Here is a 17449-nt window from a genome sequence, read left to right as displayed (position 1 = left end):
TTCCCAAATAGCGTAACAAAACCAACATTTGATTTTAACATGTAAATGACATACATAAAATTGTCAGAAAGAGGTAACTACTTAGGATATATAGATATATTTGGGGCATAATCTTGTAATTTCATTGAGTTTCCAAATAACTCATTTGTAGTAATTTTTATAATACTGTATTTTCTTCCTAAAAGTAGATTAAGTATCAGAGTCTGCCTTGAGTTCCATTTTAGCCATGAACAACACTACGTTTCAGTACCATTCTGAAATGAATCTCTCCTATTTTTAGAGCATAAAATCAAAGAACTATTTTAGCTAAAATGTATTACTCAGCATTTCTAGATCCATTTTCCCAAAATAGGCATGAAGTAATTTAGGGGGGGGGGGGAAACCTCACCTCCCTCTACTTCCTGGTGTTATATCTCATAAAAATGTAAAGAAAAAATTTATTGGAACTTATACTGCTACTGAATGTTATCACCAGAAACCTCATTCAATCACCTGCTGTATAACTCCTAGTATAAACAGGCTGTTTGCACAAATCAAAAGCTGTTAATGTTGTGGAACATACTTGTACTTCCAATATTTCAAAGACTGTGTAGCTATACGCTCTATTACTGTAAGTACTACTACAAGGCTCCAAGCTTATTCCTAAGTCTTACATATTTCCATGCTGGCTCTTGACTCAGTTACCAAGTCCTTCCATCAGGTATTAAATCACTCCGCATACTTTGTTGCTGCATTGCTACTTTTCTCTAAAACTGTAATAAACATGCACATTTATTCTTGCCCTCCAAAACAACTGTGCACAAAAAACAGCCCTGAGAAATGTTACAATATTCTTACAGAATTTTTTCCACTGCCTTATAAAAAGAGTAATCAATATGTTTTATAACTTTACCTTTTTCGTAACTGTATTGTTTAAAAGCATTGTTTCAAAATGAAAGGCGGCATTTAGACTGTATGATTCTGCCCACATCAAACTTCTAGTTCACATCAGGATTGAGCTTTTACAAGAAAAACTAACACCACACTTTGGTCTGCATCATGGAGCAGTCTCAGAGTGCATGAAATGGACGGGGTTTTTGGGATGAAACAGCAGCAGAAGAGGCACTCTAACTGCTAGTGAGTTTCAGTCCATAGGACCAGACTAGAGTCATCCCGAACAAAAAAGCCCCAAAGACCCATTGTCTCAGCACTGTGTCCCCAGCCACCACCTTTGTGCCAGTCTGCTTGACATCATACACATAGCCAAGCAATGAAGACATAACTTTAGCAGATCAGGAAAAAAAAGCAAAGAACTGTGCTCTATCAGGATTTACCCTAAATTTTAGAGCTTGCTAAATAAAGCTTTGAAAGTTGTGCTCTTCAGCAAATGAAGGAGTATATAATTGTCTTCCTATATATTCAACCAACTGAAATTATATCTGAGTTACTGAGAAAGTTCATTCCAACTTTTAAACCTATGCTGATGATATTCAGATTAGTTTCAACAGGTCTATATCTTGGTTTTAATTCTGACCGCTTCCTCAGCAATCATGGCAATTCAATTCACTGAACGGACTAATGTTAAAATTAGGTAATGAAGATTGCAAAATCAGTTTAAGATTACAAACACGCCAAGCTTCTTTCAAGACAAAAGAAAAGCCTGTCTGTTAAAAAATCCAAGCATACACTACACATCAAACAATGCCCCTCCTTCAACAAAATACAAATGATCTCATTACTGTCAATGTTCTAGTAAAGAGAACACACAATCAGAGTCTGGCTCTATTTAAGTTGCAAGATAAACAAGCCGTGTCTTACAGGATCTGTATTCAGAAACATGCATTCCATTATTTTTCAAGCCAGCCCAATTTTTCAATCATCAGACACACTCATCAACAAAGAAGTGGTCCACCTCCTCAAAAGCAATGGGGGAAGTAATTTAGACATAAAACAGTCAGGGACAGGGGGGACACGACACAGACCCAAGAAAAACAAAACCAAACCACAAACAAAAAACCAAACCCAAACCCCAGGATGTCTTTTTCTCAGGAAAAGGTCACAAACTCTCCCAGGTTAGAAATAAAAGAAAAATATCCAGCTGCCTGTCAGTAGTGGCTAGGTCCCAGGGCAACTGATAAACTTCATCCAGGCTGCTGTCTTTTGGCTCAAAAAGAGGAGGACTTCATGCTTTCAGAACCAGAAGCTTCCCAGAGGAATCTAAACTGCACACGATCCAACAGGTCAGCACAGTGCACTTAGCCACCTCCGGGATAACTCATATAAAGACACTAAGCACTTTCAGGGGGCCCTTTTCACACTCATTCCCAATTGATTTGCAGTGGAACTGAACACAAGGAGTATGTTGTGAGAGACAGTCAACACCAGGCAAAAATTAATCATTATCCTTTCAGCACTGAACATGAGATAGGATGGAGTAAGGGACTAACAGCGGAGGAATCTGGACACACACATAGTGTTACCTGTTCTATGTTGTTTGTTAATTCCCATGTATTTGCAGAGACTCAGTCAGGGCTAGTGGTGGTTTTAGATCCACCACTAGTGATCTCACAAGCACAAATAAGGCTTCCAAAGCAATTAGTTTCTTTCACTTTACACTGGGTGCAGACACTCACATGCAAATCTATGAACCTAAGTAAATTTAAATTAAACTAAAGGTTTCTGGCTTTTCCCTTTATTTGTTTTAAACCACAGAGTATTTTTCCCAATTCCATCATGCTATCTTCTAATCGTTAGACAACATTTGATTGCCTAAATATTGCCTGTGGCAAATTTACTATTAAAAAAGATCCTGAGAGACAGAGAAGAGCACATTTCACAGCAATATGCCCACCATTTAAAATGCACATCACAACTGACTAAATTTTTTTCAACTAACTACATTTTTTTGAAACAGATGCACTGAGATGTACACACTCACCCACAGGCAATATGCCATTGTAAAACTGAACTTCAGAACCAATCGTGCCTAATAAATATAAGGCACCTTTCCTTCATTTCAAAAGAAATAAGGAATGTGTTTTACATAAAAACCAATTATAACAGCTTTTGTATTTAACATCATATTTACAACTTGCACAAGCTGAAATATGATAATAATTGACTTCATAAGATGTTCTATCTATGAATTATACATAAAAAATATATTAATTAACTAGTATTCCACTTTCGGGTAACACCTTATGCTCACCTTCCATTCCTAAAGGGAGGGAGGGACAGATATACCATGGAAGCTACACATAACAGAATATCCCAGAGGGAAGTTAATAGAATAAACCTCTTGAAACACTCCTGAATTATTTAGACATTTGTAATATAGAAATAACTTCTTTCCAATTCCAGGCCCATTTGTAACTTCCTCCTATCACTTCCATGATTTTACCATCTGATCCAGCGTACAACTTAAGAAGAAAGAGCTTAACAGTTTCTCCAATGAAGCAGAGAGGAGGACAACAGAACAAGAGGATGTTCAATCCTACAGAGCTAATTGATCCATTGGTTTATTTGAAATATTAGTATACCCCAATGTTACATAAACTATGAGCAAAATGGATGAAATCAGGAGACAGAATCCTGGTATGCAGGGAAGCAATGAAAATCCCGAGAGAACTACAGCATGAAGAGAAATGTTGTGAAAGCCTTGAAGCTTGAAGAGTAAAAGCATCCCTTGCACAAGTTTTTTGCTACTTTCTGTAAGACAAAATCATGAGTCACAGTTGGCCCAAATATTCTTAAATTGCTGCTAATAAAGACACTGCCATGGTAATTCAGGAAAAAAGCTCCCCTCTAACTGTTTCTAAGTACCACTTTTTATTACCTGCTATTTACAGAATGGCAGGCAGCCAATAAAATTCTCAGTAGAACTCTACATCCTCACATAGCTTGCAAGTCATCTTATTTTCTATCTCTGGGTAGCACAATGCATTGTCAAATCAGTTTCTCCCTTGCTTCAACTGGCAATTTATTATATCAATCTTCTTAAGTGTTTAAAAATAAACATAAAAATCCCTATTCAGATTCTTTTAAATAAAAGGCAAGCACACACAGCATTGTCCCACAACAATGGAGTTATTCACATATCTATTTTCAACAGCTACGTTTGGAACAAAAGCAGCCTGGATGCAGAATATATTCAAAAGTTATATACAGCCGGGTGGAACATCAGAGATCTATCTTCCCTTTTTCAACACTACACAAAAAAAGGACAAAATGTCTTTAACACATTAAACTTAGCATGGATATGCTCAGTAAAGAAGGCTGATTCATTAAACGTAAGGGACACCATTGCCACATGATAGCCTTTGATTTACATTGCTTTTAATTCACAGCTAGCAATGAAGTTTATCAGTTCCCTGTTGGCCCAGGTCATAGATTCTATAGATTTTAGATGGCATGTAATGGAAAACACCACTGCACTGCTGCCTAACCTCCCATGAGAAGGTAAAAGAAAACAATGGGTACCACAACTGAAATATAATGTCCCAATGATTAAGAGAGATTCTGAAGAGCAGATAGCTAAAGTCAAAAAAAGTACCTCGAAGTTAGAATCTCATGAGATTGAGGGGCTTGCTGACCTACTACAGGTCTCAAAATGGACTCAAAAGTAGGGATTCTGCAGAAAGGTTGAACAACTTCTTAAGCTTCAGGGTATACTGAAGAATTATTTACCCAAGACATACACTTTTGAGGTGAAGAAGAAATACTGTCAGGTTGTCGTATCAATAGAGGACCTGCTGGAACAAACTGATCATTAGAGCAGCACATCAGCAACACCAGATGGTTATGTTCTGACAGGATTTTAATACAGTGGTAAGTTTTAATGACGACATCTTAGCCGTTCAGACACCTGATTCTTGACAGCCAGAGGGCAGAAAACATTGCCAGAAGCACTAGAGGTGATCTGGGGAATCACAGGCCCAACACCTTTATTTCAGGCTTAGCATTTCATATAAATTATGTCAGAACTAAATAGACACAGGAACATAGGTTCCCTACAGCTAAACTACAATGGTACCTGGTTGATTAAAGCACCAGAATGTTCTGTAATCTCTGAGATTGACTCATTGTATTAACAAGCAATACTTGTGACTGAGCTGCAAGACAAACACATTGTTACTACAAATATAAACTGTAGTTCCTACTGTAACAACAGCCAAAGACAAACTACATTGTGCTGTAAAAGAAAAATTGTTTTCATTTAATTTAATCCCAGTATAGATATATATACACGTACATAAGCACATACATATATACATATTACTTTTTATGGTGTGTATGAAGGAAAAAAGATATTACATGGAAAGGTTGTATATCTTTTCAGCAAAATGGTGACTAAGTACTTCTACCTTTAGATTACATTCTGCAATAAAAAAACACTACCAGATAATATTTTATGCAAATAGGAATTTTACTGAAAGTTGTTTTATGACCTTCCGAACTGAAAAAAAAAATTCAGTGAATGAAATCTACCTACATTCAGAGCCTGTTTCCATCACATAAGTCCTATCCTAAAGAAAAAAAACAAACATGAGCCCAGCAAAGGTTTCTGCACTCTGCATGTAATCCTACATATAAGCCATACTAATAATCAATTTAAGTGCATACTACATTTACATCAAACAACTTGAGAACACACAGTTTGTCACTGAAGCTTACAATTCTCCAGCTCTCTCATTAAAGTTGGTAAGATTCCGACAAATATGCTTCAACAAGACAGTGTGCACCTTACAATGTGCCAAGGAGCACCGGCATGTTGGAGACTTGTACATGTAATAAATTTCAGATGCAAAAACCTGAAGAAAAACCTACAACAAAAAAGTTGATACCCACCATACTGCGCTTACCTGAATAGATTTTGAATTAATTTTAATACCAGTACTTTAGCTTAGCATCACTATCACCACAACATATGGAGGGTGCCTTAAAGGAGCTGTGACTCCATCCTTTAACACTTTTTACAGGCCATGAGTAACACTGGATTGCAGTCATCAAGAAACTGGAAGCTTAAATTCACTACAGAGTCAAGGTGAGAAAAATAAATAATCAAGCCATCCACTTTACACTGGACACAGCTTCTGGGCTGCTTTTTTATGTAGTATGAGGCAGATAGGAAAATGAGAAGGAATAGGATCAGCCTCAGCCATGTGTCTTATTAGGGAATGAAAAATCCTGATGTAGCCAGAGTATTAATAACAGAATAAGAGGGAAGCTTTTTTGGAGGTAAGGGGGGAAGAGCATCTCTGAACAAGCTGTGCCCATTCTGGGATTCAATTGGACAGCGATAGCGATAGTTTTCAAAGACTTCCTTACAAACAGCCTGTTATCAATTAAGTAGCAGAAAGCTTATTTTACACTAATAACCTTTTTTCTGTTTTCTTTAGGTCAGAAACTTGGCCTATTTTGAAGCTGGTTGACCTTGAACCTATTGTATTATTACATTACTACACATGACGTATACAGCAAAGACTAATACATAACTGTGCATGCTCAAAAATATATTTCTAGAAAAATAAACTTAACCATTGACTGAGATTTAATAGGTAAGGCAGCAAAGTGATAATAAATGTTTTATGTATAAACTCAAAGTCTCTTAAAGACTTTGTCCAGAACCTTGCTTCTGGCAGATATCTGAAAAATAACAATATCATAGTCTGACAATAAAGAATATGTTAACAGGACTATTCTCTGTGTAAAACATATTGTCCAATACTGTGTACCAGTGCCCTACATACAGGTAAACATAGCATCTTTTGCTAAAAGTTAGATTAATCATACATGACTCTTAGCTAGGACATTTTTGCCATTCATCAAAAAGCAGCATGAATGAATACTATAATACAGTCCAGAAGAAGCTATGAAAAGTAAAGGTAGATGCCATCCTAATGTGCAGTATATTTTTAAGCGGAAAAATTATTCCAAAAGTTGCAGTTCAGAGAAAAACAAGATCCTTTTAGTCTGCTAGATAGTGCTATATTCCTACCTGCAAAAGGAACTGTAAATATTACAGTGAAGCTACAGTAATTGTGCTGAGCTTGTATAATATGGCTTGTAAATCAACAATGCTTTGATGATTGAACATTTTTCCTGCCTAATCACTACAACTAATTTTACAGAAGCTGTTCTGATATACTCACTATATACCTTTCACTGTAGGCAATGGCTTTATTTTCCCCACCCTGTAGTCTTTTTCTGTTATTCACCCAGATTCAGACACAATTCAGCACTGGGAGAAAACTGTGTCTACGGTGTTATACCTCTGCAAACAACCAAGGTGAAGCAGGAAGACAGCAGAGGCAAGTGCAATGATGACAAAGTGTTTGTGTAACTGAAGGCATGGACACACAAAATTCAGGCCCTTACTTTATACAATCCACCTCAGATAGTATTTCAACGCCTACCAAGCAATCGGTTACTATATTGAAATATCCTGGTGTACTGAACTTAGTAACCTGTGAAAGTGAGAACCTCTTGAGCTTTAGGTTTGTTTCCCCTTAGCTTGGTTTTATTTTATAAATTAGTAACAAACTTCAGACAAGCCTGATTTTCCTGCCAAATTCACACTGTTTTTCTTGCTTTTTCTTCTAGTTCGATGTACTATATCCTGACTGTATTTCTGCAAAGCTCACTGTTATTATAGGTGGTTATTACCCAAAACTAAAACAACCATTTTTCTCTGAGAATCAATACAAAATTTCAGGCTCGCTTTGGAATACTTCTTTTTATCTTGTTATAGATTTTTGTCTCCAGGTGAGCTTATTGCAGCTTTTTCTACTCAAAAGAAACTTGGTGTTTGAAACCAGTATCAAATCTCAAAGTAACAGGTAAGAACTTCAGGAGCTGAGAGAAACAATCTTTAGGTCAATTGTATGAACCCCAAAAATGATACAGAGCATAAGAGAATACTGCAGAACATTTGAACACAAAGATGGCAAACTGCATGTACAAACATGGGATAGAGGAAAGAGGGAAAACCACAAATTAGGAGTTCTGACAGGATAACTGTGCCATCTATCTGCACTTCTGTACAGGGAAGAGAAGTTACAGGACTTACTCTATCTGGTGAGCTACTATTTCATGTGCAGATTTATCACCATTTCTATTTTACTAACACATCCATATTTCTAAACAAGAATACTTGTGAATTTCTGAGTTTTGTGAGAATATATCATACATAAGTACTTACTATTCAGAGAAGTCTTACCTGCCACCAAGGATTGGCTCCCCAGAGGCTCCCAAAGCAGAATAGTCCATGCCATAGAAATTCAGCCCTAGAAGTATTTTATTCCTCCATCTGGAATCAGGATCCAGTACTTGAACACAGGCTCGTACCCAGGGAAGAGGGGAGTTTGGACCAGGTCTGTCAAGTTAGCAAAAATCAAACAGGTTGTCAGAAAAAGTACACATTCATTCTCAGCCTTCTCTTTTTGACGAGAGTAATTGTACAGAGCAAATTATGGCACACAAAAATTGTGAAGGTTAACCTACACATTTCTTCAGGGGCTTGAAGTACTGATGCACAAAACATGCTTGCCCCACTTCTGACTTTGTGATTAATTTCTAAGGTGAAGGGACACAAAACTTCTTACAGTGGGTAAGAAAAGGTTTCCACCTAGCACATTTTCCCTGTCACCGGGCCTGGTATGATGGCCACACAATAACTCTAAACTCTCTGTGACTTCAGTTGTTTTCCAATACCATCCTGAATGTTTTTACTGTAAACTGGCACAACATATTGGGACAAAATCCACCACTTACTTACAGAAAGAACTATAAAATCAATGACTGGTAAGCAAGACAGGTTTCAATGATTGTTTAACACTTATTTATGGACAAAACCCTAAACAAGCAATTACCTAACAAAAAGCTACATTAAGAAAAAGAGTAGAGCTTTAATACACAGAGTAACTGAATTGTCATACATAATAGTATCAGGATATTGTCCTCATTCCATTCCTATCTCATCAGAGAGGAGAGCAGGCTTTATTGCAAACACTCACTAACATGATAAAAGGAAAAGCATATTCTAGTCTTACAAATATCAACATCTTCTACTCCCTACTAATTATCTGTCTCAAAGCCTTTGGGATATCTGTGCCATTAAAACTCAATGTGCAGTACAGGAATGCTGCTGGAAATTGTGTTCATATTTAAAGGCAAAAAAATTGTGAGAAAACATATGTATTATCCTGTATTTCATAAATTCAGTCCAATCAAAGCAAATTCAAGTGAAAAAGATTTGAATTCTTTTTATCAAATCCTTTCTCAGACATCAGCATTACATCTCAAACTACATTTATTTCAAATTCAATGGGTGTGAACTGAAGAGTGCTTCCCTCCTCCTTTCAAGTAAAAAAGCTTATCAGCCCCAATTCAGGTCTAAGCAATTTAAAGCACCAGTAAAAGCATAAAGATGTGACTGTACCATAACAGAACCTGTGATTTTAACACGGCATAAAGCATGGTGCAGCTTTGCCACACAGGAAAGATGCAGCCTACAGCACAGTGTTTTAAAATGCATTCGGGGTTCCAGATGGGTTTGTATAGCCTATACAAAAGCCCTTAGCACCTCATCTTCATGGTGTCAGATTTACCTAGAGGAAAGCTAAACTGGATACATCTATGCTGCATATTCCAGCAGGGGAGCAACAAAAACCTGTTCTAACATCAGTACACATTATTGCCTATGTTTGTTCTCCCCTAGGTTGCTAGGCTTGAAGGTGTAGAGACAGACCTGGGGAGAGATAGGAAGGAGGTATATAAATTCTTTTCAGAAGAGACAAAAGTTCCTTTCTGTTACGTCTGTCTAGACATTATCAGAATGCTGATATACTATAGGTGACAAAGGTTTTAGTGATGTAATAAACACAAAAATGATGGCATTTCTAAATCTGCCAGTTTACCACAAACATTAACCCTGGACAGCCACCTTGAAGCAAGATATACGGAATCTCCCAGGAATTCCAAAAGCATAACCTTACCTGCAATTTGGAGGTGAAATGAACCATGCTTTTGGAGAACAGTAACGTAAAGAGTCTCTGTAGAGTTTAAGGACCTCTCAAACTATAATTGCTGTTCCACTTTCACACAGTTAAAAATATTAAGTTCCTGAGAATTAATATTCATGTACAAGAGTGGGGTTTTGTGTTATTTTTCAGTCAGATCAGCTCCCTGATCTGGTTTGACAAACTGCTGCATGAGCAGCTGTATCAGTACAAGGGAGGAACTAGTGGAAGAATGGAAAAACATATTCAAGAATGTCTACATTAGCAGTGCTGCCAAAAGGCAGTCTGCTGCCTCAGGAGGAAGCAAATGAGTTGTCAGTTACGCTTTAAAGCTAATTTTACCAACAACGACATGTGCTAGATTATCCGTATACCTATCCTGCAGAACTGTGCTAAATAACTGCCCTGGTTTCATTTGGGATAGAGTTAATTTTCTTCCTAAGAGCTGGTACAGTGCTGTGGTTTGGATTTAGTATGAGAATAATGTTGATAATACACTGATGTTTTAGTTGTTACTAAGCAGTGCTTATCCTAAGTCAAGGACTTCTCAGTTCCCCATGCTCTGCCAGCACACAGGCGCACAAGAAGCTGTGAGGGAGCACAGCCAGGACAGCTGACCCCAACCAGCCAAAGGGCTATTCCATACCACAGGATGTCATGCTCAGTACAGAAACTGGGGGGAGTTGGTGGGGGGGGGGGGGGGCAATCGCTGCTTGGGGACTGGCTGGGCATCGGTCAGCGGGTGGCGAGCAATTGCATTGTGCATCAATTGTCTTTCTTGGGTTTTAATTCCCTCTCTTGCTATCTTCCTTTTCATGACTATTCTTACCATATTTTATTTTATTCCAGTTATTAAACTGTTCTTATCTCAACCCAAGGGTTTTACTTTTTCTTCCTGATTCTCCTCCTCATGCCACTGGGGTGAGTGAGCGAACCACTGTGCGGTGCTTAGTTGCTGGCTGGGTTTAAACCATGACAATAACTAAAACCAAAAGAACTTGGCCTGGAGAAGAGTAAGTGTCATGGAACTAGTAAAAGGATTTTTTTTAGCTTGAGTACAAAGCCTTTCACAATATCTGGGTACACTGCAGTTAAACAATGTCATGAGCTATTGGCTTGTGCAAAAACCACCTATCCTAATTACTAAACCAAACTTTAGTATCTGATACAGTTAAAACACACTATCCACTTTACTAAAAAAATGAACTCATACTGTAGATTTAATAGTGACTTAACTGGGAACCAGTTCCTTCAGCAATTTTTTTCTAATATTAGATGGAGTCTTACCGCTGTGGTGTAGAATAGTCATATGTCATGAGACTGAAGCTGTCTATTGCCGAGGCCAACTGATCAAATTCTTTCTTTGTGAACATTCCTGGCTGGTTAGTCCTTTTAAAACAAAGCAGAACAAAAACAACAGGAAGACATAAATTACTACAATAACCTGGCTTATTCTCTCCTTCAGGTTTCATATGATTTGATCAGGTAAGAAAAATCTTTCATTCTGAAGTGGCAAGAAAAGATATTTCAGTGCCATTCTTATAATAACTGTCTAAGAAAAAAAAATATTCAATGCTACTTATGTTGCCAGTTCCACAGCATACTTACCCAATAAACATTTCCAGCACAGCTACAATAGTGATTATAAGGGCTGTGGACTAATCAAATTGCCTTAGGTAGCAATCAATTGAACTCTAAAAGCTTTTACAAAACATTTAATTGCTTGGCCTGTCAAACTTTTTTTGATACTTATAAAACTAAGTTATCTGAGCCATACTTAAATAAATGGATGGGTGCAGCTGTTGATACAAAAACACAAACCGAGGGTAATTTTTTTATTAATCTCAAAAAGAACAATAATTTCAGCTTGCACTGTACTCAAAGTTTGTCTCACTGGTGAAAAACACTTTAGTTTCTTTTCATTTCCTTACAAAAAAGTCCTAAAAAGCAGAAGGCAAATATAACTGCTGGCTTTTAGCAAAAGACTATACAAACCTCTTTTCTGCAGACAAAACCACATCTTTTTTTTTTTCTTTTTTTTTGGGGGGGGGGGGGGGGGGAAGAAATCCATTCTGTGACCTTCTCTAGCCAAAAGTCTAGTTATGCCTTTTGCATATCTTTGTATAAAATATGGAACACAATTCTTACTTCCCCCTTTTTCTGCTTATCCTTGATTTACAAAATCTAGCACTGGGTTAATATCTACCTTAGCTTCATGGGTGAGGGGGTGTATTTTTGACAGTTTGGAACTCATAGAGACTACTGACTTCCTTCAACCATTCAACTTGGAAAAAATTAATGGACACAAGTTGCCTGAAAACATTGAATCTGTTTGAAGAGAATTTTTAACTTCAAACTAGCAGCTCACATAGCACAGCAGGGGACATAAGGCAGCCTTAAGCACATTGCAAAGATGGGACTGAACTAAAAAGCAGAAGCTGCTGCCAGGAGAACCATGCCCTCAGCCAGAGGGCTCTGAAGCACGTTAAGATGAGACAGACAGGTAGAGAAGTAGCATATTGTCCTAAATAGCTTGGAAGAGCAGGGTTCATAGGGAAACATTATAAAAGAAAAGAAAAAAAAGGTGGTTTAACAGCTACAAACTCTGTGGTGCAGCCCTGCCATTCAAGAGGCAAACTTAGGAGGATTGTATAAGATTTCTCTAGAGAGCAGAGAGACTAAAGAATCCAGCACCTTCCCAGTAATATCAGAAACCACTCCTTGATCTAGAAATTAGTAGGCAACCCTTGTCTAGACAGGGTACACATTAAAACCACTCACTTCCCATTTTAAATGTAAAAATCAAAAGGATGATCAGTGACAGATGCAAGTAATAAACTGAAAAATCACTTATTTTGACCCTTATCACTTTTGGATCAGTGTACAAATTCTCCCTCCAACAATATGTGCTGAGTGGATCGACAGAGCGTAACAGCATTCATTTATCAGTTTACAAGGACATTTTCTGTTCCATCACATTAGGAAAGAGGTTAACAGAGTACAGGTTACAAAGTGGGGCAGATTAAACCATTTCACATACCTGTCATGTTATAAGGGAGCAAAGCATGAATGATATTTGCAAGTCAGATCAATGAACCTGACCAAACATACATTGGATTATGTAGCTGTAATTTGTATGAAGCATAGTGGTGTTCTGGAAGTCTTAAGTTTTCAAAACCAATGATATACAATGATTAAGGAGAAATTCCATCCCTTTCGTTCCACGGTTTTAACAAATTAAAACAAATTTTCACTTCTGGAACCTACTAGTGGACCTCAGCTTTTTGGATAGTTATCTCCTTGTCATTTATTGCCATTGCAAACTACAGTTGTTCTACAAGAATAAAGAAAACGAAAGACATCTTTGAAACAATGTCATGGCAACTTGGATGTCTGTAGGCAAAGCAATTCCCCAACGCAATTCCAGCTAAACACATTTTCAGTAAATTGATTGTGATTACTCATGAAGGGAAAGCATAAGAAGTAATTATAATGTGTATTAGATATTAGGGCAAATTGGATTGCTTTACAGATCAAGATACTTTAATGAAATTTGTACATGTGACTTGTCCTCTACATCAATTTTTCATATATACTGTCAAGGAATATAGAAAAAAAACCACCAACAACCCCCACCCCACCATCCCCACCCCCCATCCTCCCCCCAAAAAAAGAAACAAAAAATCCCAGGTTAAAATGGGTATTGTCATCATTTTCTCCAAAGCAAGCTTGTAACTGAACTACTTTCGCTACAAAGGAGTGCCATCTGAGGAGCAAGGTTTTCCAACTTGGAAATTTCCAACTTGGAACAAACCCAGCAGCAATGAATATGCTTTGTCCATTTATGGATAGTGTTAAAACACCACCACTCTTCACAGAAAGCAAGCACCACTCACCAGCTCAGGCAGCACCACCAGTGAATTCTGCTCTAGTCATGCACTCTGGGAAACTGTCCACCGGATCAAAATTAAGACTATTTGATTTGTGCCTTGAGAATTGTTCTGAGTAAAGAAAATTGGCACTCAAGGATAAAAACTACATATTTTCAACAACGATGCTTCTCCTTTGAGGTTTTCCAATCATTCTGATATTTAATTGTATCTTTATGTGTAATGTATATTTAATTGTAAACTTAACTCAAGGGCAAGTATGTTCTAGTGACTACATCGTTGAGAAAACTAGCACAGAGAAAGTCAAGAGACTTGGCACAGAATATGCAAAGTCCATAAGAATAAAAGTTTCCAAGTCTAAACCAAAACCCTGTCATTCTTCTAAGCCTTGAATACCATTTCCAAAATACGCAGTAATGTGGCAGAAATGTCATCATCATGTGTCAGCACTGTATAATATACACACTGAAGACAGCTTGATATTAAATTGTCAGATGACTAAAACCTTGGTCATTTTATCTGCTCACTATCAACATCACAATGTGAAGCAGCAGAAGTCAGGTGTATGAACATGAATAATAGGAAAAGCAAATTATTTAATATATCTGAAAAGTCTCTTTGCATGGAATTAACCCTGACCTCTGAACTGCTTCGTTTGCTTTATCTTCGAGTTCATGGTAAGACACAGTTCAAAAATTATATCTGATTTGGAGTCTAACAAATGTACTCATTAAAATAGTGAAGCTGAACACTGAATACAAGAGAAATCTGCTGTTTAAAGAAATCTGCTCCTACTGGCCTAAAAATATACTGAAATTATGCAACATGCACTATAAATATGAAACAATTTGGATTCAAGAAGTAAATTTAAGCAGAAAAGGGTGTTCTTTTTATGTTAGCTTACACTAAATCCTTTTTATTGCTGTTCTAAGAGCCAGACACTTCATATGATATTTGCATTTATATTTTTCTAACTCAACACCTTAAGCAAATGTCATTCAGTTTCCTTAACATTCTGCTTAAATGCACTCATATTCTTACGTGATTCTTATATCATTGTTCAACACAGTAACCTCTGAAACTTATTAAATACTAGCAAAAACCCCAATTATTCAGGTTTGGAAATGGCCACCTAATCTTGGCAAAATCTGTATCTATATGGACTGTAAAAGTTGCTCCATGAGGAGAACTTCATCACAGAGATTAAATTTATGGCACTTTAACTGCAATAAAAAAACACCTCGGGTACTATATATACAACAAATCATTCATTTCAGCTGGGGTCTGGATATAATGTCCATCATAATGTGTATAGGACATTATCCCAGGTGTTTGTGCTGGTGGGCAGCAGCTCAACAGGAGCCAGCAGTGTGCCCTGGCAGCCAGGAGGGCAAACAGCATCCTGGGCTGCATCCAACACAGCATGACCAGCTGGGGAGAAGAGGTGATTATCTGCTGTATTCAGCATTGGTGTGGCATCACCTTGAGTACTGTGCACAGTTCTGGGCCCCACCATTTAAGAAGGGTGTGAAGGTCCTTGAATGTTGCCAGAGGAGGGCAACAAATCTGGTGAAAGAGCTGGAAGGAATGTCCTGTGAGGAGTGGCTGAGGACTTTGGCTTGTCTAGTTTGGAGAAAAGGAGGCTGAGGGGCAGCCTCATTGTTCTCTGCAGCTTCCTGAGGAGGGTTTGTGGAGAGGGAGGTGCTGAGCTCTTCTCCCTGTACGCAGTGACAGGATGTAGGGGAATGGTTCAAAGCTGTGCCAGGGGAGGTTTAGACTGGATATTAGGAAGCATTTCTTTACCGGGAGGGTGGTCAAACACTGGAACAGGATTCCTAGAGAGGTGGTTGATGAAAAAACTACCTGTGCTCCAGAGTCCCTTACTGCTGCTCCCAGGGCTCTACAGTCCTTTTTGATACTCCTCAGGCTGCTCCTGGATGTTTCACTGGTGCCCACATGAAACAACAACAGGAAATAATAACCAGTGGACTGTACAAGGCTTGGTAGTCTCTTGGCAACATCCCTGATTCGAGCCCCTGGTAGGCAGCACACCTCTCTAGAGAGTGCACTAGGTCGGCAGATGGTGCCTCCGTACCTCTCAGAATTGAGTTGCCTACTACTATCACCCATCGCCTTTTCTTAGTTGTGCTGGTTGTTATACGGGGAGCAGATGAGGCTGCCTTACTCGATCAGCTCCAGCATTTCTCCTGATGTGACGGGTCTTTCCTCTTCAGTTTGCAGCATGGTGAGGGGGTTCTGCAAGGGCACCTCAGGCTTCGCGGGAAGTCTCTTTCTCCTTCAGGTTCTTGCCAATGCAAGGTCCCATTCCTGTGCAACATTGGCCCCCTCCCTTCTGTGCGTGCCAGTGGGGATGTTTTTGGCTGTTTGGCCGTGGGCTGTGGTTTCACTGCACACTGCACTTGGAACCAGCTATGTAACTCCTTCTCAACCTCCCTGATGCTACGCAGCCTTCTCACCGCCTCCTCAGCTCAGCCACCTGCTGCAGGATCTCCTCCACCTGGGCACAGTTTTTGCAGGCAGGTCTGCCACCCGTCCCTGCCCCGGGAGAAAGGTCTGGACACATCCTGCAGCCTGAGGCCTGCACCGCAGCCATCCGCTTCAGCAGCCCCATCTGCGTGGAGACATTGGCCACCGCTGGGGTAGATGGTGCAGAACCTTCAGCTGGAGTTGCAGCCTTTGCTCTCAGATGAGTGCCCACCATCCTGCCTTGAAGATCAGGTAGGATGAGTGCCCTTGACCTGTGCAGATGGTCACAGAACAGTGCCCTGTTGCTGGGTTTTGTGTACTTCAAGCCTCTCCACTCGACCAGTGGAATGTCCCTCCTTTGAAGAGGCACCCACCCTGTGCACCCTCCTGTGCAAACTGCCGCGTCACGGCCTGTTTGCCCATCCTGGTGGCTGGTGCTCCCCAGGGCTGCCTTTTGTGGGAGTGGGGGGTGGCTGCTGTTACCCTGGCCCTGCCCACGCCTCGACAGCTGCTCCCATGAGAGCTGCTGGCTCCTTGTGGATCTCCACACTCTCCTGGGGTTTCCCCAGCACAGGAAACCTCCCCTTGCATGCCACGATCCCCCTGCTCTGCTGTAGAACGTGCCTGCATCTGAGCTGATTGCCTCAGCGACTCCTTTCACATCTAAAATAAGTGCAGGGGAGTTTGTTTTATAGCCTAGAATGTCTATTACCTGAATCTTTCAAACAGCATATGGTCATATGTATCAAAATTCCCATTAGTGCTTTACTGATAAGTATTTCTGTAAGGTTTTGACTTTAATATTGAAAGACTGGAAAAAATACTTCAACCATGCAAGCCACCTTCATTTATTTTCTAATGAATCTACATTCTCAATTACTTCTTGTCTCACTATGATTACTCTCAAAATGAAATAAGGTAAGGAAAAAAAAAAAAAAAAAAAAAAAGTCTTGTAACTGACTGCTATTCCCTGCAAGTTCGAACTGCATACTTGTTTGGTTACCTCACCTTCTCTCTCTCTTATAAAAGAGTAGTTTTCTGTATCCTCGGGTCTTTGAATAGTCCTTCATAATG

General features: G+C 39.0%; 1 protein-coding gene across 7 annotated transcripts in view; it reads right to left on the bottom strand.

The window, feature by feature from the left end:
* Positions 1–17449, bottom strand: part of CHID1 (chitinase domain containing 1) — a 117169-nt gene that overhangs the window by 63240 nt on the left and 36480 nt on the right. For 4 of the 7 annotated variants that reach the window (XM_074885327.1, XM_074885324.1, XM_074885328.1 and 1 more), the window contains 2 exons: positions 11286–11387; positions 8198–8353 (listed from right to left, as the gene is read on the bottom strand). In XM_074885327.1, coding sequence (XP_074741428.1) covers positions 8198–8353; positions 11286–11387 — 258 coding nt within the window. The remainder of the gene's footprint in view (positions 1–8197; positions 8354–11285; positions 11388–17449) is intronic. The other 3 variants (XM_074885326.1, XM_074885329.1, XM_074885330.1) reach the window with 1 other exon arrangement.

Source organism: Strix uralensis, chromosome 15, assembly GCF_047716275.1.
Source record: "Strix uralensis isolate ZFMK-TIS-50842 chromosome 15, bStrUra1, whole genome shotgun sequence".
Taxonomy (NCBI): Eukaryota; Metazoa; Chordata; class Aves; order Strigiformes; family Strigidae; genus Strix; species Strix uralensis.
This window is presented reverse-complemented; position numbering and strand designations above follow the sequence as displayed.